The 27,933-nt window shown below is 41.6% G+C and overlaps 1 protein-coding gene across 5 annotated transcripts in view; it reads left to right on the top strand.

Annotated features, from left to right (window-relative positions):
- RALBP1 (ralA binding protein 1) overlaps positions 1-27,351 on the top strand; it is a 49,029-nt gene extending 21,678 nt beyond the window's left edge. For 4 of the 5 annotated variants that reach the window (XM_081790770.1, XM_078435422.2, XM_081790769.1 and 1 more), the window contains exons 2-10: positions 4,735-5,033; positions 6,990-7,448; positions 11,397-11,746; positions 13,277-13,438; positions 14,440-14,571; positions 18,824-18,931; positions 23,239-23,360; positions 23,605-23,728; positions 25,492-27,351. In XM_081790770.1, coding sequence (XP_081646896.1) covers positions 4,790-5,033; positions 6,990-7,448; positions 11,397-11,746; positions 13,277-13,438; positions 14,440-14,571; positions 18,824-18,931; positions 23,239-23,360; positions 23,605-23,728; positions 25,492-25,755 — 1,965 coding nt within the window. In that variant the 5' untranslated portion in view covers positions 4,735-4,789 and the 3' untranslated portion in view covers positions 25,756-27,351. The remainder of the gene's footprint in view (positions 1-4,734; positions 5,034-6,989; positions 7,449-11,396; positions 11,747-13,276; positions 13,439-14,439; positions 14,572-18,823; positions 18,932-23,238; positions 23,361-23,604; positions 23,729-25,491) is intronic. The other variant, XM_078435423.2, reaches the window with a different exon arrangement.
- The last annotated feature ends 582 nt before the right edge of the window (positions 27,352-27,933 follow it).

Raw genomic sequence — 27,933 nt, 5'->3', positions numbered from 1 at the left:
GGGTGTGGGGTGGAGGTCCAGATTCTTCACCTGGTCTCCATAGACACTCCTGTAGGAGCAGAGCACTCTTAACCAGCTGGCAGGTGTGAAAGGCCCCAGCTCCCTACTTGTCCTTTTTTGACAACCTCCAGCAGGGGTGCTGGGCCACCACCTGAGGGCACAAATCTAATCTCCCTCTTACTGGTGCAGATAGGGGCAGAACTTCATGTTTTTTGGTGTTTGCCTAGGGTAGACCATTATTATCTGGAAGTTTTCGTCTTGCAAGGCAGCCCCTTTCCTGGTCCTTTGGCTAGAGAGAGCAGGTTTTTGTTGTTTTATCTGTGCCTGTCTGGGATTCTGGGTTTCGGGCTTCTTGAGAAGCACATCTGAGATGTAGAGGCAAAAAGAAAATGCAGGGAACTCACAGCTCTGTTGTTGTTAGAATCCTGAAGTCGCTAACCCACCGGCCTTCTTCTCTGCCTTTTGTCTTTTGTCTGTTTTTTGTTTATTTTTAACTCTATTATCCAGGATTTCTAGTTGTGCTTACCAGGAGGAATAGTGATAGGTATTCTTTCTTCAAATGTTTACAAATTTAGAAGTAGGAATTTCTAATTTTTGTTTTCTTATCTTTGGCTATTTATACTTAAACAAATTGGACCATTTGAGGCCTGTTCTGCCCTTTGATTTGGTGAAGTTTAGGCTTGCTGCGGCTCCCCAGTTCTCAAAACAGTGTGCCCTAATGGAAACACCAGTTGTTGTTGCCTTTAAATCATCCTGTTTTCAGGCCTTCACCCGTTCATATGCTGCTACTTGCTGCCCTTCCTTTCACTCATTCCCAACTATAGGGAAGCAAGTCAACAAATATTTCTCTAAAGTAGTTTTTGCAAGATAATCTATTAAGCACTTTATGGACAAACGTGTCTTCTTCATCAGTCTAGTATGGAAACTAAGTAATGATAGTAAGGAGCTGGGAAAATGTGTGTGAGTGTGCGCATAGGCGTAAGTTACAAAACGCCGCAGGAACACGGGAGAGAATGACCACATGCCTGTGTGGCATTTGATTGTGCACGTTCCTGCTCTGACTCCTTTCAGTGTCAGTTTTGTCACTACTGGCTTTGGAACTGGTGATGAGTCAGCTCCCACATCAAGGCTGAAGTTCTCAGCTTGGCATTTGGTTGGTTTTCAGTTCAGAGTCCATCTTGTCCTTCCGAGCCTTCCCTATCCTCCTTCCCAGGAACTGCTCCCGTCAGACCAGGCTTGCAGCCATCCTGCAAATAAGCCCCGTGTTTCCTGCTTGTGCCTTTAACTGTGCTGTTCTGGCATGGATGTCCTCTTTTCTGGGTGTTACATGCAAAGGGCAGCGTAGTGGAAAGAAGATCCCAGTTTTACTTCTTCCTTGCTGTGTGACTAATGTAAGTTACTGCGGCCCTCTGAGCCTTGGTTCCCCTGTTTGTGAACACGAAAAAGTACTTCTTTTCTAACACTATGTACTAAGGTTAGTTAATGTATATGAACATGGCTGAAACCACAGGAGCTCAAATAAAATTCGGGCTCCATTGCTTTGTTTCCTTAACTAAAATGTACGGCTAAAGGTCAGGTTCATTCCTTCTAGTCTTCGTCTCATCAGCAGACACAATATGTTGAGAACATGGAAAAAACTAAGTAGTTCATTAAGTAAATGTTTGAGTACTTCCCATAATGCTCTGTGTTGTGTTAAATGCTGGAGCTCACACATTTGCTGGACAGGACAAGTGGGTGTGCAGGCAGTGAAAACACAGCACGGTGCATGCAGTGCTGGAGGTGTTGGAGGTGTGTTCCAGAGATTTGGGGGGCACAGAAAAGGAGTGATGAGGAAGGATTCCTGGAGAAAGAGTTGCTGGTAATTGACCTTTTTTTTTTAAACAGCTTTATTTAGGTGTGATTTACATACACATCAGATCCATCTACTCTAAGTGTATAATTCAGTGATTTTTTAGCAAATTAACCAGTGTGTGTAACCATCACCACAATCCAAATCTAGGCTGTTTCTGTCACTTCAAAAAGATTCCTCATGCCCATTTTCAGGCGCCATGTCGAAGGAGGGGTAGCAGTTGGCCATGCAAAAGTGCTGGAAGGAGGGCTGGACTCCCGGGAGTGAAGACAGCCTTGGCAAAGCCAGGGGAGCACGAGACCGAGTGGTGGAGTGTGGGTGGGATGGATGCCTGTAAGGGGTTTTATTTCTGTGCTGTACGGCTGTGTTCTCGGGGGCTGTCTTCTGGCTCCTCCGTCTTTGGAGCTCAGTTTGCTCACCGGTAACGTGTAACTGTTATGCTGTTGGGCCCCAGCTCCACCTAAATCCTGTGAGTGTCAAAACTTACGATGCCTTCGATTGAAGAGAGAATAGAATGTACTTTTAAAAAACAATAGCCGAAAGAAAAACAGAAGAATTAGAGTGATGCTTACAGATCCTCTAATGGAACTCTCTCCTCTTTTTATGCAATAATGCATAGTGGGTACAAAATTTATGAAATGTAGAAGGGTAGGAAGAAAACTTACGTCACTTATGATCTTTCAATTCAGAGAAAATTGTTAACATTCTCGTTCTTATGATTTGTTTTGCATAAATGTTTATGTACTTAAATATTGATATTGTGCTGTAAATAAAGTTGTTTTTCCCCACATTATTAAATAGTACTAAAAGCTTGATTTTAAATGCTGCATGATTTTTATGAAATTAAAAACATTTTTTTTCATTTTTTTCAATTTTTTACAATAATAGTAATAAAAGCACATGGTAAGTTTCAAACTACATAGAAGGAATAAAAATCTTTCTCCCATTTTACCACTTCCAAGAGTTAATAATTGTTAACTTTTTCTTTTCTTAATGTTTATTTATTTTGAGAGAGAGAGAGAGAGACAGAGTGTGAGCAGGGGAGGGGCAGAGAGAGACAGAGACACAGAATCTGAAGCACACTCCAGGCTCTGAGCTGTCAGCACAGAGCCCGACACGGGGCTCAAACCCACGAACCGTGAGATGACCTGAACCAAAGTTGGATGCTTAACCGACTGAGCCACGCAGGCGCCCCAATAGTTAACTATTTCTTACATGCTTTCAGAAACTGTGTGTTAATTTATATTCCATTATGTGGATAAATCATAATTGAATTGATCTATTGATAGCCTACGTAGATGATCGTGTTTTTGCTTTTACAGTGCTAAAATGAATATTTTCATGTGCACATCTTTGATTTCTTACAAAAATGTATGTGAAGGATAAATTCGTGAAAGAGGAATGCCTGGATCAGAGAGTACATTTTATATTTTGATATTGCCAAATTGCTTTTCAGAAAAGATTGTGCTAATTTATACTTCTGTCATTAGTAGAGTGTCTCACGAGTCCTTCTTTGCTTATATCTTTATCAACATTGGGTATTATACACTTTTTTGTTCTTTGCCAGTCTGATATTAGAAAAGTAACTTATTGTTTTAGTTTATACTTTAAAAATTAGAACTGTACCTGAACATTCTTTTTGCATGGATATTAGTCATTTTTCTGTGAATTATATCATGTCCTTTGTGTAGGTGTCTTGATTTGTTCATATTTTTACTGATTTGTAAGAGCTCTTAGCTCTTTAAAGAACTTAGCTATTGCAAATTTTTTTTTTTTTTTTTTTTTTTTTTTTTTTTTTTTTTTTACAGTTTATTTATTTTGAGAGAGAGCTTGCAGGGGAGGGACAGAAAAAGAGGGAGAGAGAGAATCACACGCTGTCAGCACAGAGCCCAATGAAGGCCTTGAACCCACAAACCGTGAGATCATGACCTGAACTGAAACCAAGAGTCAGATGCTTAACCAACTGAGTCACCCAGGTGCCCTGCAGAATTTTTTTTTTTTTTTACATTTTCTTTTGAGTGTGTTCATGGTCAGATTTATTAGTCTTGTCATTTAGGGCTCTTGGATTTATTAAATTGCAAAATAACCTTAAAAGTGAATGCAAAGAGAAACAAGTGATTCTAATAGTTTTCCAAAGGAGTATCATAAAGATATTAAAGTGGAATAAGAACTAATAATCCAAGTAACTTTTGAATAATGTACATAGACTGTGTTACCTCTGTCTAAAGAGGAAGAAAAAGTGACCAAATCTTGAACTCTTATTGCATTTGTCCTGTATAGTGTCCATTCTAGTGAATCTATTTAGTGTCTTTTCGGATTGAACAAATAAGGGTTCCCTTGTTTCTTTTAACATAACTGCAATACAAAATAAGTTATTATCAACACATGAACTACCTAATATCATGCACTGTAGAACTATAATGAGTGATCTATAATTGTGTGAATCATCAAATACATCGCTATAAATATTGTAAATTTTAATTCTCATTCTGAACTATTCATGTGTAGTTGTATTAAGCTGTCTGTGTAATTTATTATTCATGGTTGTTTTTTCATGACTTAAAGAAAAATAGATTGCATGTTGGATAAAACAGTCAAAATGAAACCCCTTCTTTTTAAGAGGAACTCTGTATTCGACTTTGAGAACTCCCATTTTCATTTGGTTCATTTTTCTAATACTTAAAGGTGCCAGTGCTTTCTGCCTCTTTGAGAACTGAAATGTGTGATGAATGGAATGTAACTTGAGATGTTAAAATGAACGAGTATTTTCAAAAGGGTTGTAAAGAAAAATATTTTTGATTTGTAAATGCAAGGTTAATCGCCGTGTTTTGTGCGGTGCTTTTGTGTTCTGGTTGGTGTTGATGATCTTTTCTCCCTCTGTGCAGGTGTAATGGATAGGTAACAGAGAAACCCTCCTCACTGTCTCGTCAGGGAGGCAGAATGACTGAGTGCTTCCTGCCCCCCACCAGCAGCCCTAGTGAGCACCGCAGGGTGGAGCATGGCAGTGGTCTTACCCGAACCCCCAGCTCTGAGGAGATCAGCCCTACCAAGTTTCCCGGATTGTACCGCACTGGCGAGCCCTCGCCTCCCCATGACAGCCTTCATGAGCCTCCTGACATAGTGTCTGATGATGAGAAAGACCATGGGAAGAAAAAAGGAAAATTTAAGAAAAAAGAAAAAAGGAGTAAGTGCCATTTTTCTCTACGCTTTTGGTATATTTTGGGTAAACTTTTACTCTAATCACTGTGCCTGCTGTCTGCAAAGATTCTTGTTTGGCATTTTCTGTTCTTTACTTTTCTGGGTCTCAATTTTTGTATACTAGAGTTGTATCTTAGGGTCTTAGTCTTGCGAACAAAATTACTGAATTTCCAGAAGTGGTAAAGGTTTCGTAAATGGGTCATTTTAAATAATGTATAAAAAGTAGATATTGAAATTTTACCCTTACAGAATATTACTTTCTTGGCTGGGTTGTGTAGGCCAGTTGGGGTACAACTTTACTGGAACTGTGAAAAAGGTAGTTATTTGTTTGTCTTAAGCAGATGCCACAATGCATTCTCTCTATAGGTCCTATTCTGTAGGAAAGCCAAATTGTTTAAGCATAGCTCTTTAGTATGTTAAAAGCAAATGAGGTGATTTATTTTGAGTTTCATGTTATACTTAAGTCAATTTGGTTTTGAAGCATAGCATTGAGATAGAATGCACAAATTGTGTGCCACTTGAATGAGCTATCACAAAATGGACATGCGTCCTTGTAATTACAAGCATCTGGAAATAGAGCATTATCAGCACGCTTAGAAATTCCCTCCCATTACCCCTGCAGAGGGAATCCCCCACACTTCCCAAAGGTAAGCTTCTTTCAGTATAGCTTGAAACTGCCTGATTTTGAATTTATGTAAATGAAAGCATATTTCCTTTTGTGTCTAGTTTCTTTTGCCCAAAGTTGTATTTGTTAGATTCATCCGTGTTATTCCATGTGGCAGTAATTTGTCGTTTTTATTACTGGATTTTGTTTCATTGCATTAATATGCTAGAGTGTGTCTATTCTGTTATTGGTCATTTGGGTTGTTTTCAGTTTTTGACTTGTGAATAGTGCTTCTGTGAATGTCGTTGTACGTGGTTATACATTTCTGTTGTGGGATTGCTCTCTTAAAAGGCCATGCTTATTTTAGCATTAGTAGATCCTGCAAAACGATTTTTCAGAGTGGTCGTACCAGATTGCAGTCACACCAGCAGCGTCTGAGAGCTGCAGCTGCTCTGTATCGTGGTATTCTCGCCCTTAAGATTTCTGCTCTTCTGGTTGCTGTGGCGTTTGTGGTATTTTAAGTAGAGGGTAATTTGTGAAATTTTTAAATTTAATCTTCGTTATGAAATGGCTTATTAAGGTAGCTGGCTAAAGAAAAGAACAGGAAAATCATATTTTAAAATAACAACCAAACCAAAGTAGGATAACCGATAGGATATAAAACAAGTGTCAGTGTGTGAAAACCAGGGCTCAAGATGCAGAGAAGTGGGCTGATGCATTCGGCCACCATCCAGAGATTAGGGAACTTTCCTGGTTCTGCCCTCCACCCAGTTGAGACTTCAGCCTCTGCTGGTCTCCAGAAAGAACTTCACAGCTAGTGACAGGAGGGCAAAGTGTGACAGGGGAACGGCTGGAGCATCTGAACGGCAGGGCCATTTGTGTCGTGGTGTCAGATTGCTTCAATAACAGGGACCAGATATATGAAAAAAAAATCTAAATAAGAGGCCATTATTCAGATGATGATTTTTCATCATTTTTCATCATATATTATAGAAGGACTCCTTGCATTAGCCCTCTCTGCAGATCCTTTGTTGTGTGTTTACAGTATTTGGTTTGGTTTGCCAAAATTCCACGGGCACACACATGAACCCGGTTACAAAGGTGCCTGGCACGCCGCATTCGCCCTCTTGTGGTCAGGAGATGTCAGTGCAGCATCTCATGTTAGCTGAGAAGAAACCCCTTTCATGACTGGCAGCACCCAGGAGGGATTGGCCATGAAGTGAAAAGCAAGGTAGCCAGTCCCAGGTGGCACTGTTTTTGGTCCTGTTTTCCAAAAGTTCATGGACGGTTTGACATGAAACAGGTGTATGACTTATATTCCCTGCATTTCTTTGGCAGCTGAAGGCTATGCTGCCTTTCAGGAAGATAGCTCTGGAGATGAGGCTGAAAGTCCTTCCAAAATGAAGAGGTCCAAGGGAATCCATGTTTTCAAGAAGCCCAGCTTTTCTAAAAAGAAAGAGAAGGATTTTAAAATAAAAGAGAAACCCAAAGAGGAAAAACATAAAGAAGAAAAGCACAAAGAAGAGAAACATAAAGAGAAGAAGTCAAAAGACTTGACAGCAGCTGATGTTGTTAAACAGTGGAAGGAAAAGAAGAAAAAGAAGAAGCCAATTCAGGAACCAGAGGTGCCTCAGGTTGACGTTCCGAACCTCAAACCCATTTTTGGAGTTCCTTTGGCCGATGCAGTAGAGAGGACCATGATGTACGACGGCATTCGGCTGCCAGCGGTTTTCCGTGAATGTGTAGATTATGTAGAGAAGTATGGCATGAAGTGTGAAGGCATCTACAGAGTTTCAGGTATTGGGCACACGCGCTTCTCTTAGGGGTTTTTAAAAATTCACTTCCATTTTTCAAAGGAAGGGAAAAGAAGAACTTGTGAGGAAAATTGTGGCATGGTTCCTAATAAGTCTTACTCATTTCCTCAGTCCTTCCAGTTGCACAGAAATCCCCCACACTGTGTGTGTGTGTGTGTGTGTGTGTGTGTGTGTGTGTGTGTGTTTTAGCAGTTTGCTTTTTTTGTGATATTCTCTTCTATCAGGAGCCTTGAAACACGAGTTGTTCACAGTTTTCAGGAGCCCGGATGAGTCTAAACAAAGTATATGAGTCATGTCCCTTCACTTGGGTGCCCTCAGACTATGCTTTATTCTTCTCACCTCCTTCCCTCTGAGCAGGGCTCAGTGTTGTGAAGGAGATCAGTAGGACAAGGAAAGCTATCTTGGTTAAGGGACGCTTCTTGGCCAGGAGACACTTTTATTGACCTAATCATAGAATGTATTTCCTGAGTTTGGCTGAAAGAACGTGAAATGTTACTTGCTAAGTGTTTAGGCCCCAAATGTCAATGTTTTTGTCAGCCATGTGCAGCTATTACATATATTAGTGAAATTGATTTTCTGTTTATGTTTTCCATACATGTGAAAGTTCATATTTCTTATTTGGCAAGAATGTAATTCATATTGGATGTCTAAAATCCAGCTAAATGTATGCTACTTAAAGAAAAAAGATTTTATTTCTTTCTTTTGTACTGTACAGGATGGAAGTCCTGACCTGTGGCAACATCTGTGTTCTAAATCATTACTTTCCCATGATTTAGTTCTTGATACTGGAAATCTATTTATTTATTATTATTTTTTTAATTATTATTTTTTTAATGTTTTATTTATTCTTGAGACAGAGAGAGACAGAGCATGAACAGGGGAGGGGCAGAGAGAGAGCGAGACACAGAATCTGAAGCAGGCTCCAGGCTCTGAGCTGTCAGCACAGAGCCTGACGCAGGGCTCGAACCCACGAACTGCGAGGTCGTGACCTGAGCCAAAGTCGGACGCTTAACTGACTGAGCCCCTATTATTATTATTTTTTTAACACATTTATTTCGAGAGAGAAAGACAGTGTGCATGTAAGTGGGGGAAGGGCACAGAGAGTTAGAGAGGGAATCCCAAGCAGGCTTTGCACTGTCAATGCAGAGCCCGATGTGGGGGTTCCATCTCACGACCGTGGGATCATGACCAGAGCCGAGATCAAGAGTTGGACACATAACTGATTGAGCCACGCAGCTGCCTCTGGAGATCTATTTTATAAAACTTGTTGTTGGTCACACATTTTCATGGTGAGTCAAATCATACACATTTAGAATATAGAGACATTACACTTAGTTTTTCCATTGATTTGGTTCACACAATCAATTTTTAGAGGGCAGATTTGATATATTTGGCTTTTGGGGAAAGGACAGGCATCTCTGATAATTGGGGAACCCTTAACATAGTACCCCTTAGCGTATCATTGTTAAGAATATTTTGGCTAACATGCTACCATTTTATAGAAAATATAATCCACAGATAGGGCATTGCATTTGAATTTATAATTCTTTAGTAACATGAAAATAAACACATTTAAATGAACTTGAAAATTTGACTTTTAAAACTAATGATGAATCGATTTTTAAAGATTTAAATAATACCAACATAGCTGCTTCTCTCACTTGAGTCTGATAGGAAGGAATTTTGTTTTAGGTGAAAGTTTCTCTGAAGAGTTTCTACAGCTTTGTTCAAAGGATTCTTTTGTCTTTGACCTATTTTTGATGTTTGCATTCTTTTGGAGTTGGAGTTGCAGAACTCTGTTTGTGTGTCAGAGCACTCAAAGGGAGCTGTTCCCCTGATCATTGATTCCTGGAGGCTGAGCTCCTGCTTTGATCAATTTTTTATCATTTTTTAAGCTCTGACAGTGTGCTATATTCAGGATACCATGGATTAGAGTTAATGGCTGTGACTTTTTTTTCTTTCTTTGAATGCTCATAAGACTGTTTTCTGCTGGAGAGTTTTTGGTTCTTATTCCTATTATAAGTGCTAGTTTTATTTTTTATTTTGTTTTTTTAAGTTTATCTATTTTGAGAGAGAGTGTGCATGTGCATGCACATGTGTGTGAGTGGGGAAGGGGCAGAGAGAGAGAATCCCAAGCAGGCTCTAATTGTCACTGCGGAGCCTGATGCAGGGCTCGAACTGTCGAGCCATGAGATTATGACCTGAGCATAAAACAAAAGTTGGACACTTAACCGACTGAGCCACCCATGTGCCCCTATAAGTTCCAGTTTTAAAACATACATATCATTTTGTGTATGCTCTCTCTCTACCTGAGATGTTTTTTTAAGCATCCAGTCTTTAAAAAGAAAACAATTTTGATAACTTCAGAGTAACAACAAACCAAAGACATTCTAATTGTTTACTTGTGCAGTTTTCTGGGTAGGCACTATTGGAGAGAAAAATTAGATGCATATAAATACATGTGAGAGAGAGAAGAGGTCTTTGCTAAGAGATTCAATTAAAGTTATCACTCACCATGTTTTAGTCATGTCATAAAAGTAAGAAAATGGGGATTATTTTCTAACTTTTATGTCAAAATGAAGATTATACAGAAATAAGCTTTATTTTGTTACTTTCATATTTAGAGTTATTGATTTTATTTTGTCAGCACTGGATAAGTGACACATTTTTTGTAATGCCTTTGGAAGGTTTTCACATAAGATAAGAAGCCCAGATGTAATAAGCACTATTGATTATAAAATGCTCTTCAGGTTAGATGACACTTAAGCATTTGCACCTGGACCATTACAGTCTCTCAGCCTTAATCTTGTTTCAGGTAATTGGCCTAGAATTTCAAGTGTTAAACACAACAGAAAGCTTCCTTGTGCTTTTATGAGCATTTGCTGGCACTGAATCCATATCACGTAAATTCAGATTGGACCGAGGGCTTCAAAACTTATAAAATGTTTGAAAAACAGCCGTTTTGTGTGTCAGTGTTTCTGTGCAGTAAGAAAAACAAAACAATTGGGTTTGAGAAACCCAAGTTTCGCTTTTTTTTGTGGTGGTTCCAGCTGTGTTCCAGATTAAGAAAATATACAAAAATTCAAATTTAAAAATAGAAATTAGTTGGGGATTATTTAATGGACACTTTTTTTTCACAGAGTGTGTTTAGATAGCAAACCCACCTTTTGTATTTATGATACAACGTTTGCTTATCAAAAGTAATGACCTACAACTTGTTGGAACATGCTTATAAATACCGAGTTGTGCTGTATGTTGTCAGTCTTGTGACTTGTTAGAAAAGGCCATTGGCCCTTTTTTGGGGAGCAAGACTTATGCTTGGATTGTAGTTGAATTTTTGCCTGAATTTTTACCTACCTAGCTTTAAAAAAAAAAAAAAAATGTCCCTTGAATCACTTGGCATGTTTTAAAACTTAAAACATTCCCTGATTGCTCCGACTTTTGTTCTGAATATTGAGTTTTCCTGGTATCATTTAGCTTTTGGTTGAATTCACCCTCACAGTGTAGTCTTTTATGTTATCATCCTTACGGAGGAATTGTACGAACCTCGAGCAGGTCATTGCTTCATAACTAGAGGTTTGGCTCTCCTCAAATCTCTTCCCACAGCAGTGGGTGTCATGGTGAAAAAAGTTGTGTGTTTGATTATTTTCTTGGGGCGCCTGGGTGGCGCAGTCGGTTAAGCGTCCGACTTCAGCCAGGTCACGATCTCACGGTCCGTGAGTTCGAGCCCCGCGTCGGGCTCTGGGCTGATGGCTCGGAGCCTGGAGCCTGTTTCCGATTCTGTGTCTCCCTCTCTCTCTGTCCCTCCCCCGTTCATGCTCTGTCTCTCTCTGTCCCAAAAATAAAAAAAAAAAAAAAAAAAAAAAAAAAAAAATAAACGTTGATTATTTTCTTGATACCCTCTTTCCCTTCGGAATTTGGATGTTTTTAGGAATTAAATCAAAGGTGGACGAGCTGAAAGCAGCCTATGACAGAGAGGAGTCTCCAAATTTGGAAGAATACGAGCCTAACACCGTGGCCAGTTTGTTGAAGCAGTATTTGCGAGACCTTCCCGAGAATCTGCTTACCAAAGAGCTGATGCCTCGCTTTGAAGAGGCTTGTGGGCGGAGCACGGAGAGCGAGAAGGTGCAGGAATTCCAGCGCTTGCTCAAAGAGCTGCCAGAATGTAACCATCTTCTGATTTCTTGGCTGGTCGTGCACATGGACCATGTTATCGCGAAGGAACTGGAAACAAAAATGAATATACAGAACATTTCTATAGTGCTCAGCCCAACTGTTCAGGTACATGGCCTTCCCTGCACACGTGCCCTCTGATGCTGACCCTGGGGAGTCATTTTCTATTGCTAAATCGCACACCAAGCAGTTAACCAGCAAAAGTAGATACTAGAGTATTGGTCTTGTTCTCTCGGAACACGGACAGTGTCATGACTAGCATGTAGCTGTGCAATTTGAGTGTTGTATGGTCTTTGGTGTGGTTCTCCAAACCAGTTCCTGATGACAGTGATCCCTCATGAGTAGAGGAGGAGCCCGTGGTACCCACAGTTACAAAGTTCATCTGTAGACTTTGGGAGATTTCATTTATTTCTTCAAATAGCTTCATTAAGCTTCATTGCTTAATTATATTACACCCTATATCAGACTCCAGCACAGAGGGACCTGACATCATTTGTTTGGTCAGGGATTTATCCTGATGATTTCATTCATAAAGATAGATCCTAGAGAAGGATTTTATAGAATTTCAATCTGAGGAGGCATTTCAGGGAATTGGTAGTATGTTAATTGGTGTCTCTTTACAGCATAAATACTTGGCCTTTGTTTATTGCTGTTGACTGGGTGCTGGCACAGAGCGTTTATTGTCATTTAATTAGAGTTATACGGTATGCTCCATATTTTATTCAGGCCAGACACAAAAGGCAAAAAAAATGAAGTGATGATGTTTGTATTATTTTAAGCTCTCTTTTTGACCAGTATACTAGGTTATTATCAGCCATTGTTACAATGCACTGTTGTTGTAAGGGTGTATTTTCTTGTATTCAAGATTCTTTCATCGCTCATTGACTGTATTTTGGAAGCAAAATGTTTCTCACATTTCAGTTTGATCGTTCAGACTAGTCAGAATTTCAGAATTTGGTAAATATTATATTGTTACTTAATATTACTATAGTAGGGATGATAGTTTCATAGAAGGTTCAAGTGTGTTGTTAAGTTTTAGGTAGAAAGTAATTGATGTCCTGATCTCCTAGCATATGAACGTGATATTTAAACACTGGTTGTGCATATGTGCCTGCAAAGCATTGATTTCCGGAGTAATGGCTCTCATGTCAAGCCCAGCTTGACAACTCCCGGTACTCTTCCTTGCCCTGTCCCTCGCTACATACACTGGTATGTGTTGAAGGTCTCAGAATAACTCGAGAGTAAAGAACATAAGATTTTTAAGATCAGTATTGCTAAAAAAAAAAAAAAAAAAAAAAAGAGAGAGAAAATTGATGATCATTGAGTTCTGCATCCTTTTTCCTGTCCTTTTGTTTATTTATTTTTTCAAATTCCTTATGGTGCTTGAATACATGCTTAAATATATGCTGTTTTTCCATTCTCTTAAGTTGGTCAGTAATTTAGCAGAGCATGTCCAGTCACTGCCTTGGAAAAAAGTCACTCCCATGTCTACGATTAAAGGATGTACTATGCAGCAGACACAAATTAAATGAAATAAAATGATAATTTGAATAGGTTTTTGGGGTTTTTTTGGTTGGTTGTTTTTTTTGGTTTTTTTTTTTTTTTTTTTTGCAAATCTTTTTATTTATTTTTTCTTAGATTAGCAATCGTGTCCTATATGTGTTTTTCACACATGTGCAAGAGCTCTTTGGAAATGTGATACTAAAGCAAGTGACCAAACCTCTTCGATGGTCTAACATGGCCACTATGCCTACACTGCCAGAGACCCAGGAGAACATCAAGGAGGAGATCAGAAGACAGGTGTGTGTGTGCTCAGCCCCACCTTCAACCCTAAAGAGCCTACCTTTGCTCTGACCCTTTTGGATGATTATGATGATCAACAGGGATGGTTCGGAGGAGGAGCTCTTGTTCACTGAGCACTTTCTGTGGGTCTGGAAATTGTTGGGCACGTTGTTCGTGGCACTCTGAGGGCAGAAATCTCTGCCTGGCCCTATTTCATGCCGGTGAAGTCAGAATATTGTGGTAGAAAGAATACAGATTTTGAAACCCGAAAGACCTGGCTTTAAATTCTTGCTGTGGTTAAAGTTAACTGATTTTTAGGCATACTGCTTAACCTCTGTTAACCTTGATGATCCCGTTTTAAAATGGGTCATCTTGTGGTTTGGCATGAAGATTACTACCATAAATGAGATAATGGTGCCAGACACGTTGTAAGGAGTCCAAAAGTGTTAACTTATCTGGACAGGGTTGCTGTTATCAGCCATGTTTTCCAGATAGAAATAAACTTGTGGAAATTAACTCACTGTGTCACGTGGCTTTAGTAAACTGTAGAACCAGAATTTGACCCCAAATCCAGTGCTTTTCCACCATTCTGTTTTGACAGAAAATACCGTTCATTTGATGTGTGTGTGTTTAGCAAAACTGATTACGAAATTCAGGGCCAAGAAATCTACCTATATTTGATTATTGTTATACTTTTTATTTGCATACATATTATCAAATTTTTGCTTGGTTTTCTTTCCTTTTATCTGCTCTGAGCTCCCATCATTAGTTGTTGATGTGTTGTGGGAAAGGGATGTGAATGAACTGTTACTGAACCAATGTAAATTAATGATGAGAACCTAATGCCCAGGCAAAAAAGGATTTTCAGTGATAGCCTCGAAAAAAATAGTTCATGCCATTATATCATTCCCTTACTAATAATTGAAAAATGGTTGTACATCTTTAGAAATTTCATATGGTTTTATTTTACGATGATGAGACATGGGATACCACTCAGTGTGTGGTATATTGTTTTCTAGGAGTTTCTTTTAAATTGTTTACATCGAGATTTGCAGGCTGGGATAAAGGATTTATCTAAAGAAGAAAGATTATGGGAAGTACAAAGAATTTTGACAGCCCTCAAAAGGAAACTGAGAGAAGCTAAGAGACAAGTGAGTAAATTTGGCATTTTGGTACGTCATGTCGATAATAGAATATAAACAGAATGCGCTGGAATTTTTAAAGTTAAGTTTCTCTTAAAACACAATATGTACGTGTCTCCTGAAGTAAAGTTCCCTGAGTGTTCCCAGTTCTGGATTATTGATCCTTCATTTTGGTATCAGGGAAATGATTATTTAGGAAGTTGGTTTTTTGGTTTTTGTTTTTTTTAAGTCAAACAGATGATTTTACTAAAAGCTGTTTTGTCATTTCCTGCTTGGTTGTACTTGTAAACAGAAGCAATTGGATAGTGATACATTTCAGAGACTGCTGGGGAATTTGAAGCCTTTGAGTCAGCTCTTGGGAAACATGAGGAGGCAGTTTTATTCACCTCATAAAAGGAAGAGTAGCCTGTGACTCCTGCTAAGTTTGGGGCACACGAATCAGACTTTTCATCTCCTCTCATGTATGTTTCTTGGTTCTGGGGCCGTGGGTTGCCTATCGTGTATGTTGCTTGGTTCTGGGGCCGTGGGTTGCCTAGCCAAAAGGCTGAGATCTCAGATCTCTGGACCCTCTTACAACCTGTGTTCAGATTCAATGGCGGGCCCCACAGTACTTCCAGGGAACGTTAGTCAGCATCCATCAGACTGCTAGAGCATGATCAGTGGTGGGTCACCATTGTGGTTGTGCTAACAGACAAAGACAGCTCATGTATTTATGTTGCTCTGAGATTAGAGATTTGCATTTATGTGGAAGTTAGCTTTGTCAGAGAGGAAACATGAGATGTTTGCACATGCCTTCTAGGACTGGCAGACTGGCAAAAGCCCTTTGTGTGTTTTTCTTCCTTCTTTTCTCCTGCTTACCAGATTATCTGTCTTTTTTTTTTTTTTCCCCCTATGCCTGTTGTCGTTGTTCTCTTCATGCTTCAGTCTGGAACCAGTGACTGACCGATTAGCCCTCATGGTTGTAATTGTTACCCACGTGGCATTGCCTCTCAGACTTGAAGTGAAGGGTCTCTGACCTGTGACAGGGATAACGTATGTTTGGTTTTCATTACTCTTGCTTCTCCTCTCTCTTGGTTAAAAGAATTGTGACAGAGCAAACCAGAGCACTTTAGAAAGGATGGATTACTTTTACTCTACCAATTTTCTTTATGCTAACTCTTTATAGCTGCTCGTTCATTTATAAAATTCTCAAAAGGTTTTGTCAAGTTGATTTCAACCTTGAGAAATAAATTATTTATTTATTTTTTAATGTTTATTTGACAGAGAACAAGCAGGGGCAGAGAGAGAGAAGATAGGATCCAAAGCAGCCTCTGTGATAGCCAAGAGCCCGATGTGGGGCTTGAACTCACAAACCGTGAGATCATGACCTGAGCTGAAGTCCTACGTTTAACCAGCTGAGCCACCCAGGCGCCCCAAAAATCCTTTATATGTAGACAACATGACTGTCTACATACAAAATCTATAAAAAAACTGATAAGTGAATTTAGCACAATTGTGGGATACAAGACTAGATACACAGAAGTCTGCTGTATTTCTGTATATTAGCAATGAGCAATCAGATATTGGACCTAAAAAGAAGAACGAAGACCGAAATAGGTGGAGTGATATATCTTAATATTGTTAAAATGTTAGGTTTTCTCAAATTTATCTGTGGATTTAATCCCAATCAAAATCTAAACAGGTGGGTTTGTAGAAATTAATAAGCTCTTCTAAAATTTATGTGAAAATACAAATGATGTAAACAATTGTAGAAAAAGAACAACATTGGAGGACTTGTACTACCTGATATTAAGACTTGCTCTGAAATTGCAGTAACCAAGATAGTAGATGTTGGATAAAGACAAGCATATAGAGGAGAAAGTCCAGAAATAGACCCACCAATATATGGGCAGTTAATTTTCCACAAAGATGATAAGACAATTCAATGGGGAAGGATTTTCTTTTCAACAAATGGTGTTGGAACAATTGAATATCTGTATGCAAAAAAAGAATGACCAAAACAAAATCCTTGACTCTTTCTACACAGCATATGCAAAAACTAAGTCAAAGTGAATCTAAGACCTAAAAAGAACTTCCAGAAGAAAGCATAGAAGATCTTACTGACTCTGACTCAGGTCAGGCAGTAATTTCTTAAATAGGACACAATACCCATGAACTGTTAAAAAAAAAAAAAAAAAAAAAATTGTTAGATTACATCTCATCAGCATTCTAAAACCTGCTCTTCAGGGGCACCTGGTTGGCTCAGTCGGTTGAGCACCTGACTCTTGGTTTCAGCCCAGGTCGTGATTTCACAGTTCGTGAGATCGAGCCCTGCGTCGGGCTCTACGCTGATGGCACAGAACCTGCTTGGAATTCTCTCTCTCCCTCTCTCTCTGCCCCTCCCCTGCTCACACATGCACATGCTCTCTCTTCTCTCTCAAAATAAATAAGCATTAAAAATAAATAAAAATAAAACATGCTCTTCAAAAGACACTGAAGAAAATGAGTATACAAGGCAGAGGCTGTGACAAAATATTTGCGAAAACACATACCTGATAAAGGACTCAAATATATAAAAAACTTGAGACAACAAAATTTTTTTTTTAGAGTTTATTTTTTTTAAGCAGATTTAGGTTCATAGCAAAATTGAGAGGAAGATACAGAGATTTCCCATATACCCTCTGCTCTCCCACCAGAGTATGGTACATTTGTTATAATAAGAATTCAGTTTTTAAAAGGGCAAAAAAGCTGGGGTGACTGGGTGGCTCAGTTAAGCGTCTGACTCTTGATTTTGGCTCAGGTCGTGATCTCATGGTTCATGGAATTGAGCCCTCCCGTTGGGCTCTGCGCTCACAGTGAGGAGCCTGCTTAGGATTCTCTGTCTTCCCCTCTCTGCCCCCGTTCCCCCTTGTGTGTGTGCACACGCTCTTAAACATTTTTTTTTAAAAAGGCAAAAAAGTTGAACAGGCACTTTACCAAAGATCATGTACGGATGACAAATAAGCACATGCAAATAAACAGTGCTCAACATCGTTTATCATAAAGGAAATACATATTGAAACCACAGTGAGATACCACTACACGCCAACAAGAATGATTAAAAATAAAAATACCAGGTGTTGCCAAGAATGTGGGGCAACGGGAATGCTCATTGTTGCTCTTGGTAATGCAAAATGGTACAGTAATTTTGGAAAACAGTTTGGCAGTTTCTTATAAAGTTAAACATATGGTTACCATATGACCAAGCAATCCCACTTTTAAGTATTTAAAAGAAGGAAGCATATGTACCCACTCGAAGCATATATGTACGAAATGTGCATAACAGCTCTGGTTATAATAGTTCAAAACCAGGAAGGATCCAAATGTCCATCAGCTGGTGAATGGATAAACAACTTGATGTACATTTATGTTGTGGCATATTAGCAAACTACCAATACAAACAACAAAATAGATGAATAGTAAAAGCTTTATGCTGAGGGCACCTGGGTGGCTCAGCCAGTTAAGCATCTGACTCTTGCTTTTTTGGCTCAAGTCATGATCTCATGGTTTGTGGGTTGGAGCCCACTGTTGGGCTCTGTATTGCCAGGGTGAAGCCTGCTTGGGATATTCATTATCTCTCTCTCTCTCTCTCTCTCTCTCTCTCTCTCACTCTCTCACTCTCTCACTCTGTCTCCCTCCTTCCCTCCCTCCCCTTCTTTCCCCCTCCCTCTCTCTCAAAATAAACTTAAAAAAAAAAGCATAATGCTAAGTGAAAGAAGCTACATAAAAAAAGATATTCTTACTGACTGATTCAATTTATATGACACTCAAGAAAAGGCAAAACTATAGCAATGGAAAACAGGTCAGTGGTTGCCAGAGGCCAGCAGATGGTGGAAGAACCCAAGGGTACTTTGTGTGGTGATGGAAATGTTCTGTAATGTGATTATTGTGCTGGTTACTTAACTGTATTCATTTGCCAGACTAATTGAATTGTATACTTAAAATTGACAACATCCAAACAAACAAAAAGATCACAGACGGTCATTTATATGGATGGGTTCCAGAAATGGTGAGCACGTTAACCAGAATTAAACATTTTTCATAGTGCGACCACAGACTAAGATGCACACCTTACTTTGGAAGCACAGTTAACAAATGCTCATCTATCCAGCGGGTCACCTGACCGTTACTGCTACTTTTACAATTCTGGGAAGTGAGAAGGAAGTTTGGTGATGGTGTGGAATTGTTGAATATGTGTTACATAGGGGCTGAGCAGTTCTTTTTCATTTGTCTTACCCAATAGGAGTGTGAAACCAAGATTGCACAAGAGATTGCCAGTCTTTCAAAAGAGGATGTTTCCAAAGAAGAAATGAATGAAAATGAAGAAGTTATAAATATTCTCCTTGCTCAGGTAAGCTAAACTTTGGCTTCAGGTAAGCTCTCTACTTTGCAAGATCCTTTCTTTTTTTAAAAAAAAAATTTTTTTTTTTTAACGTTTATTTATTTTTGAGACAGAGAGAGACAGAGCATGAATGGGGGAGGGTCAGAGAGAGAGGGAGACACAGAATCCGAAACAGGCTCCAGGCTCTGAGCAGTCAGCACAGAGCCTGACGCGGGGCTTGAACTCACGGACCGCAAGATCACGACCTGAGCCGAAGTCGGACGCTTAACCGACTGAGCCACCCAGGCGCCCCTGCAAGATCCTTTCTTAAGAATAAAAATTGTACATAATTAAGGTATACAGCGTGATGGTTGATACACCTATACATAGTGAAGCGATTACTATGGTGAAGCTAATTAACATTGTTTCCTCATACAGTTACCTTTTTCTTTTGTGATGGGAACACCTGAAATCTATTCTTTTAGTACATTTCCACTAGTTAATACAATGTTATTAATTATAGTCCTCATGCCTGTATACTAGATCTCTAGACTTACTTATCTTTTTGTAATTGCAACTTTGTATCTTTTGACCAACATCTCGCCATTTTCCCCATCCCTTAGCCTCTGGTAACCACTGTTCTACTCTACTTCTAGGAGTTCTACTTTTTTTTTTTTTTTTTAACATTCCACATAGAAGTGAGATCATACAGTATTTGTCTTTCTATGTATGGCTTGTTTCACTTAGCATAGTGTCCTCCAGGTTCATTGTCATAAATGGCAAGATTTCCTTCTTTCTCATGGCTGAATAATATTCCTGTGTCTGTGTGTGTTCATACACACCCCGCATCTATCCATTCATGCATTGACCATGAAGCTGTTTTCATATTTTGACTATTGTGAATAATGCTGCAGTAAACGTGGCAGGGCAGGTATCTCTTCAGTCTTCTTTTCATTTCCTTTGGGTATATGCCCAGAGGTGGAATTGCTGGATCATATGGTAGTTCTTCTGTTCTGTTTTTCATAACGGCTGGGTTCGGTTTACATTCCTACCAACAGCGTGCTCTGTGAATGTGGTCTATCACATTTATTGACTTGCATGTGTTGGACCATCCTTACGCCCCAGAGATCAATCCTTCATCATGGTGTATGATCTCTTTGCTTCTGTGTTCATCAAGGATATTGACCTGTAATTTTCTTTTCTTGTAGTGTCTTTGTCTGGCTCTGGTAATCATAATGCTGGCCTTATAAAAGGAAGTTTGAGAGCATTCCTTTTTCCATTTTCTTGGAAGAGTTTGAAAAGGATTGGCATTACTTCTTTAAATGTTTGGTAGAATTTACCTGTGAAGCCATCTGGTTGTGGTTTTTGCTTGGTTGGGTGATTTTTGAGAACTGATTCAGTGTTTGTACTACTCTGTTCAGATTTGCTATGCCGTCATGGGTCAGTCTTGGTAGGTACTGTGTTTCTAAGAGCATACCCATTTCTTCTAGGTTATCCAGTTTGTTGGTGTATAAATGTTGATAGTAGTCTCTCATGATGCTTCGTATTCCTGCGGTATCAGTTGTAGTTTTTCCTCTTTCATGTATGGTTTTGAGTCCTTTTATTGTAGCTAAAGGTTTGTCAATTTTGTCTTTTCAAAAGACGAACTCTTGGAGTGCCTGGGTGGCTCAGTCGTTTGAATGTCTGACTCTTGATTTTGGTTCAGGTCTTGATCTTTTGTGGGTTCAAGTCCCACATTGGGCTTTGCACTGAAGGCTCAGAGCCTGCTTGGGATTCTCTCTCCCTCTCTCTCTGCCCCTCTGTGCATGCTACTGTGCACGTGTGTGCTCTCTCAAAAATAAACATTTACAAAAATAAAAAAACCCAACTCTTAGTTTCATTAATCTTTTGTATTGTTTTTCTAGTCTCTATTTCATTTATTTCTGTTCTGATCTGTATTATTTCCTCCCTTTTGCTAATTTTTAGTTTGTTCTTTTTCTAGTTCCTTCAGCTGTAAAGATACGTTGTTTGAGATCTTTCTTTTTTCTTAATGAAGGCATTTATCACCATAAACTTCCCTCTTCGAGTTGCTCTTACTTCATCCTGTAGTTTTGACACGTTGTGTTTCTACTTTCATTCATCTCTAGATATTTGATTTCTTCTTTGACCCGTTGGTCCTTCAAGAGTGTGTTGCAAGACTGTAAATGGTCCTCATATATTAGAATTTGAAAAGCTCAACCACAGAGGTGTGAGTCTTTTAAAGAAACTCGAAAGATGATTAAGTGGCTTTAATGGGATCATGCCTGTTGTATTTGTTGGTTTTAACTTTTATGTGGTGTTTGCTGAAGTGTTCAGGAGAAACTATCCTCTACTGACTGCCACTTCCTGGACACTGTTCTAGATGCTTGATCTCATTTTATCCACACACAGGTCTGAGTTACAATGTTTTCCATAACTTACAGGGGAGTTGTAATTAATTTGTTTCATGTTAATGAGATGGCACTTTTAAAAAAATGAAAGTTTATTCTTTCATTTTGAGAGAGAAAGAGTGTGTGAGTGAGCGGGGGAGGGGGAGAGAGAGAATCCCAAGCAGGCTCTGCCCTGCCAGCACAGAGCCCAACGCGGGGCTTGAGCCCATGAACCATGTGATCATGGGCTGAAACCAAGAGTCAGACACTTAACCGATTGAGCCACGGAAGCGCCCAGACTTTTAATATTTTAAAATGTGTTTTTCCTGACCACAAAGTTTGGGATCCTTGAAATGTAACAGTATAGATTTTATCTGATTGTTGTTGCTGATAACACCTGTTTAGATATTTTCATTTTATTCTTTGTGGGTGAACTCATTTGTTGGAGATGAATTGCTTTATTATTCATTCATTGATTTGATAAATAGCTCTTGAGTACCTACTGTATTCCAGGCATAGAGTTGGAAATGAGCTCCTTTCTTTCTCTCTGCATTTCTCAAGTCAGCCTCACTCTGTTCTGGAAACTCCCAGAGGTTAACCAGAAATGAAGTCCTAGGTTCTGATGGCAGTCCGTGTGTTTCCAGAAATTCACATGTGTGGGGTACCTAAAGCTTTAAAAGTTCCATTCCTTTTCTGTCACTTTTTTTTTTTTGTTTAATGTTTATTCATTTCTGGGAGAGAAAGTGAGAGTGCTAGTGGGGGGAGGGGCAGAGAGAGAGGAAGACTCGGAATCTGAAGCAGGCTCTGAGCTGTCAACACAGAGCCCGATGTGGGGTTCGAACCCGTGAACTGCAGGATCATGACCTGAGCTGAAGTTGGGCGTTTAACTGAGCCACCCAGGCGTCCCCCTTTTCTTTCACTTCTGAGAAGGACATTGTTTTACCTAGCAGGAATACAGCTCTTCCCCTGAAGACAGGATAAAGTCCCAGATTATGTCTTTAGTTCAGAGTTTTTCAGTCTGACATTTTTCAGAACATGAGCTTTAATGGGTCCCCTGGGTAAAGGGAAAGCATCTGTGTTTAGAAACACATGGGGAGGGAACGCTGCATATTACATCTCTGAGAGCTTGCTTGTGCTTGCTGGAGGCTTTGAGTACTTCCCTCTAGAATTTGACCCCAGTGGCATTCAGGTTCAAACACAGGTGCTTATCCTTTCAATACCTAGAAGTTGAGAAGGAAATGCTGTAGACCCTTGCCTCCGACTCCTTGTTTTCTATAGCCTGACATTTCTGCCTCTGAAATTTTGTCTGCTTTGGTTCTTTTCTAGACTCATAGGTTGGAGGGGTTAGCTTCCCTTTGGTGATCCAGTTTTAGAAATGCGTATCTGTGAAAGCAGAATATTGACTGTTTATCATCTCTGGGGACGTGGGTTGAGGAGGACGGTGGATTTTGGTGAGGAGGAAAGATTTCATCTGGAATGTTTTCCCTTTACTAGGATTTGCTTTAGGGTGATACACCAGCTGCGTATCTCCTGGGTCCTTCTTTTCCTAGTTCTATCTTGACCCCGAAATAGATGAGAGAGGTCCTTACTGAGAAGTAGAAAGGCATTCAGGAGGGACTGGGAATCAAAAACAGACAGTCACTTGACCTTTGTGCCCAGGGTACTGGTTCATCGGGAGCCTTTGCAAATTGAGGACAGGGGATTCTGAGGTGGCATTTTTTGTCTTGGGAAAAAGCTAGATATTCCTCCCAAATAACTTAGTCTACTTTTTCTCAGCCTTTCCGTGACATTAGTTAGGGAAACAGGATTATAAGCTTTGTAGTACAAGCTTTCCCATAACTTGTGTTACGTATGGGGCTAAAGAATTTAAGGCAACATAGGAGACCCCAAAAAGGTGACATTCCCTAGACTCATACTCTCGAAGGTGCTCACCAGTGGTCATTATTTCAGGAGAACGAGATCCTGACTGAACAGGAGGAGCTTCTAGCCATGGAGCAGTTTCTGCGCCGACAGATCGCCTCCGAAAAAGAAGAGATCGAACGCCTCAGGGCTGAGATTGCTGAAATTCAGAGGTAGAGGAAAGCAGAGGGTCTTAGTTTTAAGTTCGCAGGAATGTTTACTGGAAAACGCACGTAGTTGTTTCAGCTCTCAGACTTCCACGCAAAAGAACTGGGCATCCGAACCAGTCAGCTTTACCGTTTCTTCCTAAGTGGCTCCACTGAGTGGACCCGTGGAGCGCTGGTGAAGGGGAAGGAAGGGCGGGAGGGCAGCGGCGCGCTCCTCTGCTCACCGGCTCTCTCGGCCTCCCGCCCGCAGCCGCCAGCAGCACGGCCGCAGCGAGACCGAGGAGTACTCCTCCGACAGCGAGAGCGAGAGCGAGGACGAGGAGGAGCTGCAGATCATCCTGGAGGACCTCCAGAGGCAGAACGAGGAGCTAGAAGTGAGCACCGGCTTCCAGAAAGTTTCCCTTAGCAGCGGTCTTCCTTTCTGTGGGAACGAGCGGGAGGCTGAGGAGAGAGTTGAGGGGACGTCTCACCGGAGCCGGCCGGGCGCGCCGCACAGTGTGGCCTCAGCGGGCGTCCTTGGGCTGTGGCGGCTGCCCCGACTGCCCTCGAACCGCTGCGAAAGATCTGGGCTCAGTTCCCAGAGATGAGCAGAAAGAGCAATGCTGGTGGAAGAGGTCGAAAAGCCTCCTGACTCTCCTGTGGGTAAAATGGGGACAGAGCTTTCTCTTGTCCCTTAACCCTCGGAGCAGCCAGTGTGTCGGCCCCAGGGATCGGGGAGGCAACCGCGTGGTGAAAAGCAAGAGATTTCTGTGATCGCGATCGGAGTTCCCGTGCTTACCCCAGATTAATCATTGTCTCCAGATGTACCTCAGGGGTTGAGAGAGGAGAGCCGTTCTCGTCTTGCTCTAAGAACAGGGCGACGGCTTGCTTTCCCTCGTCCCGGTGCACTCAGCTGCTGGGGCAAATCAGCCTCCCACTGCATAGAAAATAGAATCCCGCACAAAACCGCCGCCCACAGAAGTCCCGTGGACAGAGTTCCGAGGGGCTGCCCACCAAGGTCCACGTCCCAGGACACTGGCTACGGCCACGGGTGTGTCGTGGGAGAAGCAGAGCAGCGGTTGAGGCCTGGGCCACCAGGTGGCTTCCCTTCTTTACAAGGGCCTCCTGTTGGCACTTTAGTTTGCTTTCCTAACATTTGGCAGACCACATGAAAATCCTAAGTAGGAAGATCTATTCCAGAATTGTAGTACTTGGGATCTAGGTGTAGCCGCTGTAAGAGAGGATACTCTCGCGGTTTGGACAAGACGGTTCTGTCCCTCGCCTGGCAGACATGCACGTCTGCCACCCTCCACACGGGAAGCCCTCCCCCCACTTGGAAAACATTTGGGGTCCAGAGTGGCCTTAGGTCTTGCCCACTCTCAGCAGGAAGGGGGAAGGAATCCAAGGATGCCTGGTGGTTAAGGGCCTCCGCTCATACCTTGTTAGCAGAGGCACAGTCACGTGGCTGTAGGTAGCCGCAAGGGAGCCTGGGAAACGCAGGCTGCGTAGAAGTGCCACAGCACAGAGAGGAGAGGGTGCGCCGTGCAGCCAGTAAGTAGCCTGCTACCGAGGGAGGTTTGTAGGATTATGGGATTAGCTACTGTCTGGCTACCTCGACTTTGCTGAATGCACGCGGATCATTTAGAACTGATAGTTTTCTGTAGTTTTTGCTTCAGTAGCACAGCTCAGGTGTAAAGTAATGCCATTCACAAAAGACAAAGGACGTTCACTTTGGAGATAAATCTGGGATTTGATCCTGTCTCTGACGTCCCCCTCTAATGGCCGGTCGAGTCGCTCTCATCTTCTGCTTACTTAAGGGCTAGTCAGGAGCCAGTTCAAAACATGCACCTACTTGAAACACTGAAATATTTATTATTATTAAGCGAACTGTTTTCTCTTGGTACATTTATGTTTTCCAGATGTGTTCACTCTTCTGTAATTAGCAGCAGTTTCGTTCTTGAATTTTGTGCATTCGGGGTCGAGGTGTTGACGTGTCTCATTTGCACATCCGTGTTCCTGTCTCCAGTCTCACAACTGAGTTGACTAAAACAGAATAGATTGCTGTGTAGCACACCCTTGCTAACTGTTCTCTATTCCTGAATCTGTTCCTTTGGACCTTCTTGCTTAAGTGACGACTGTTCTTTTGTCGTTCCTCAAGATAAAGAACAATCACTTGAATCAAGCAATTCACGAAGAGCGAGAGGCCATCGTCGAGCTGCGGGTGCAGCTCCGCCTGCTTCAGCTGCAGCGAGCCAAGCCCGAGCCGCCAGGGCAGGACGACGAGGAGCCCGAGAGGCGCGGGGCCGGCCAGCCGCCCAGAGACGGCGCCCAGGAGACGAAAGCGGCTAAGGAGCAGCCGAAGGCGGCCAAGGAGCAGGCCAAGCCGTCGCCGAGCAGAGACAGGAAGGAGACGCCCATCTGAGCAGCCCAGACCCACCGAGACCCGTGCATCTTACTGTAATCCCGAGAGTCAGAGTGCACAACTCTGTGCTGTACATTCTGTAAAGATGTCTTTTCTCCTCAGACTCTTTCTTCTCTCACACGTATGACTTCTCCGCGTCAGGCTCAGGTTACACGGGAGGACAAAGCAGTGCACGCATTGTGGGCTTGTAGGGGACAGAGGAGTTTTCCAGATAGTGTCAGCTTATTTGAAGATTAATTTTCCTTGTTAACTTAAAACTATTTTAACCCTTGAGTGGCTTCTTTTTAAACCAAAAATCGTCTTTCTTTGCTTTTTTATTACAGCAGAATCAGGATCTCTTTCTCTCGGTGGGGTAGGGGGGGGTGGGGGGGGGGTGGGGGGTGGAGCCAAACAAGGTAAATCCTGTTCCTGCCTTGTGGATTGCCCCGTAGTGTCACCCTCCGGGATCTCTGCTTACTAGTCACTCTTGCTTGTGCCTTTTACACCTTCTCGGTGCAGATTCTATAATGGGGAGCTGCCTCAGATTTCCTGACTGGCCAGAATGGCTGTTACTGAGGTTACCTTTGCCCACCCTTGTCACCCTCTCCTTTGACGGCCCTAAACCAGTCCATGAACCTGAGTCACCGGATGGCCTGACCTGTCACAGAGCTGCCAGCGGAGCCCGCCCGCTGGCCCCGGGGCAGCGTGGCCCGTGTGTAGGAGCAGCCGCTAGGCTCCTGCGGGCTCCTCGCTGCCGGTGATCACATGCTTTTCAGTGGGTTGGTCGGAGGTAGCCGCCTGACCTGAGGCCTCCACACAGAGGACCGGTTCCTTAACCCGGAGATCTTCTCGTGTGACTGATCTTCCATTAAACACAGGATGACTTAGATTGCTTGCTTGGGCTGGAATGTAAAAGTCTCTTTGCCTGAATAAGCCATATATGCTCTTAAACAAAAGTGTTCAGTTACCCGTATCCTATGATCTCAGTGAACCTGCTGACGGACTCCCAATTGACAAGATTGAGCAATAGAAAAAAACTTTTCCTTTAAATGATAGCTGTGATTCCCCGACCCCGTTTTCTTGCTTCTGTAACTTCTCCGGTGACTGAGGCATCTGGGAGGTCAGCTCTCGGGCACCTTTGTTCAGTGACGCTCTGTCTGAATAAATGGCACCCGTGAGGTAGGTCAGCTCTCATGGCTGTGAAGATAAACCCCACACACTCAAGGTGATGGAAACAAACCCCCCACGAGGGCTCTGTCCTCTCCTAGTTACTATTTATTTTCAGCACCTGTTCGATGCGGTTTTTTATTCTCTACCTATTGCACTGTTGTGACTTGTTGGCCATTGTTTGATTTTTGTACGAAAAAAAGCTTTGTTATAGAAATCAGCATACTATTTTTTTAAATCTGGAGAGAAGATATTATGGTGACTGAAAATATGGTCAGGTGTCAAATATAAACGTATAAAAGCCTTCTTGCTGTCCTGTCGGTCATATTACACTTATTTTATATTTGCTGGCAATATCGAAGGTTTCTTTTTTGTTTGTGTAAACTCTAATTTCTATCAAGGTGTCATGGATTTTTAAAATTAGTATTTCATTACAACTGTCTCCGCATTCGTTAACTAATTTTTGCCAGGACCATTATTGATCAAACAAATAAATTCGACAGCCATTTGAGGAAAAACAAACCAACAAACAAAAGCATCTTGTTTTTTTGTGCACCTTCTTTCTTTGAAGTAGCGTCCTGTGGCTGACAAGGAGTTGGTCTGATACTGCTTCCAAGAGTGAACTAACCTTCTGTTCGGACTCTCTGTGTGTTCCTCGCCCCGGTGGACTTGGTGCCCCTTGCTGGTTTCTAGGGTTTACTGTGCTCCTTCCCAATAGGTGCTTACCTGCTGAGGGAGCACGTCTGCACAGCCAGCTGACCGGGATCGGGTCTGCGGCTTCTTCTGTGAGTGACGTCCTGTGGACAGTGGAACGTGCCCTTCGAAAATGTCGCGCAGGTCAGTCGGCCCAACGTGGCAGGAGGGCACGTCGGTTATTGCGAAGTCCCTTTCCTTTAGGGGCTGACATTCCTGGTTAAGATTCCATCGCCGGGAGAGCTGAACCTGTAATTCGGTGGTGGTTTGCTGACATGGGACTTAGCATAAGCGACTGTTTTGGGCCTCTTGTCTGGTTTCTGATAATTCCCCCCACTC

Source organism: Panthera onca, chromosome D3 (genome assembly GCF_046562875.1).
Source record: "Panthera onca isolate mPanOnc1 chromosome D3, mPanOnc1 haplotype 2, whole genome shotgun sequence".
NCBI lineage: Eukaryota > Metazoa > Chordata > Mammalia > Carnivora > Felidae > Panthera > Panthera onca.
The sequence above is the reverse complement of the archived record's forward strand: the minus strand, read 5'-3'. Positions and strand labels throughout refer to the sequence as shown.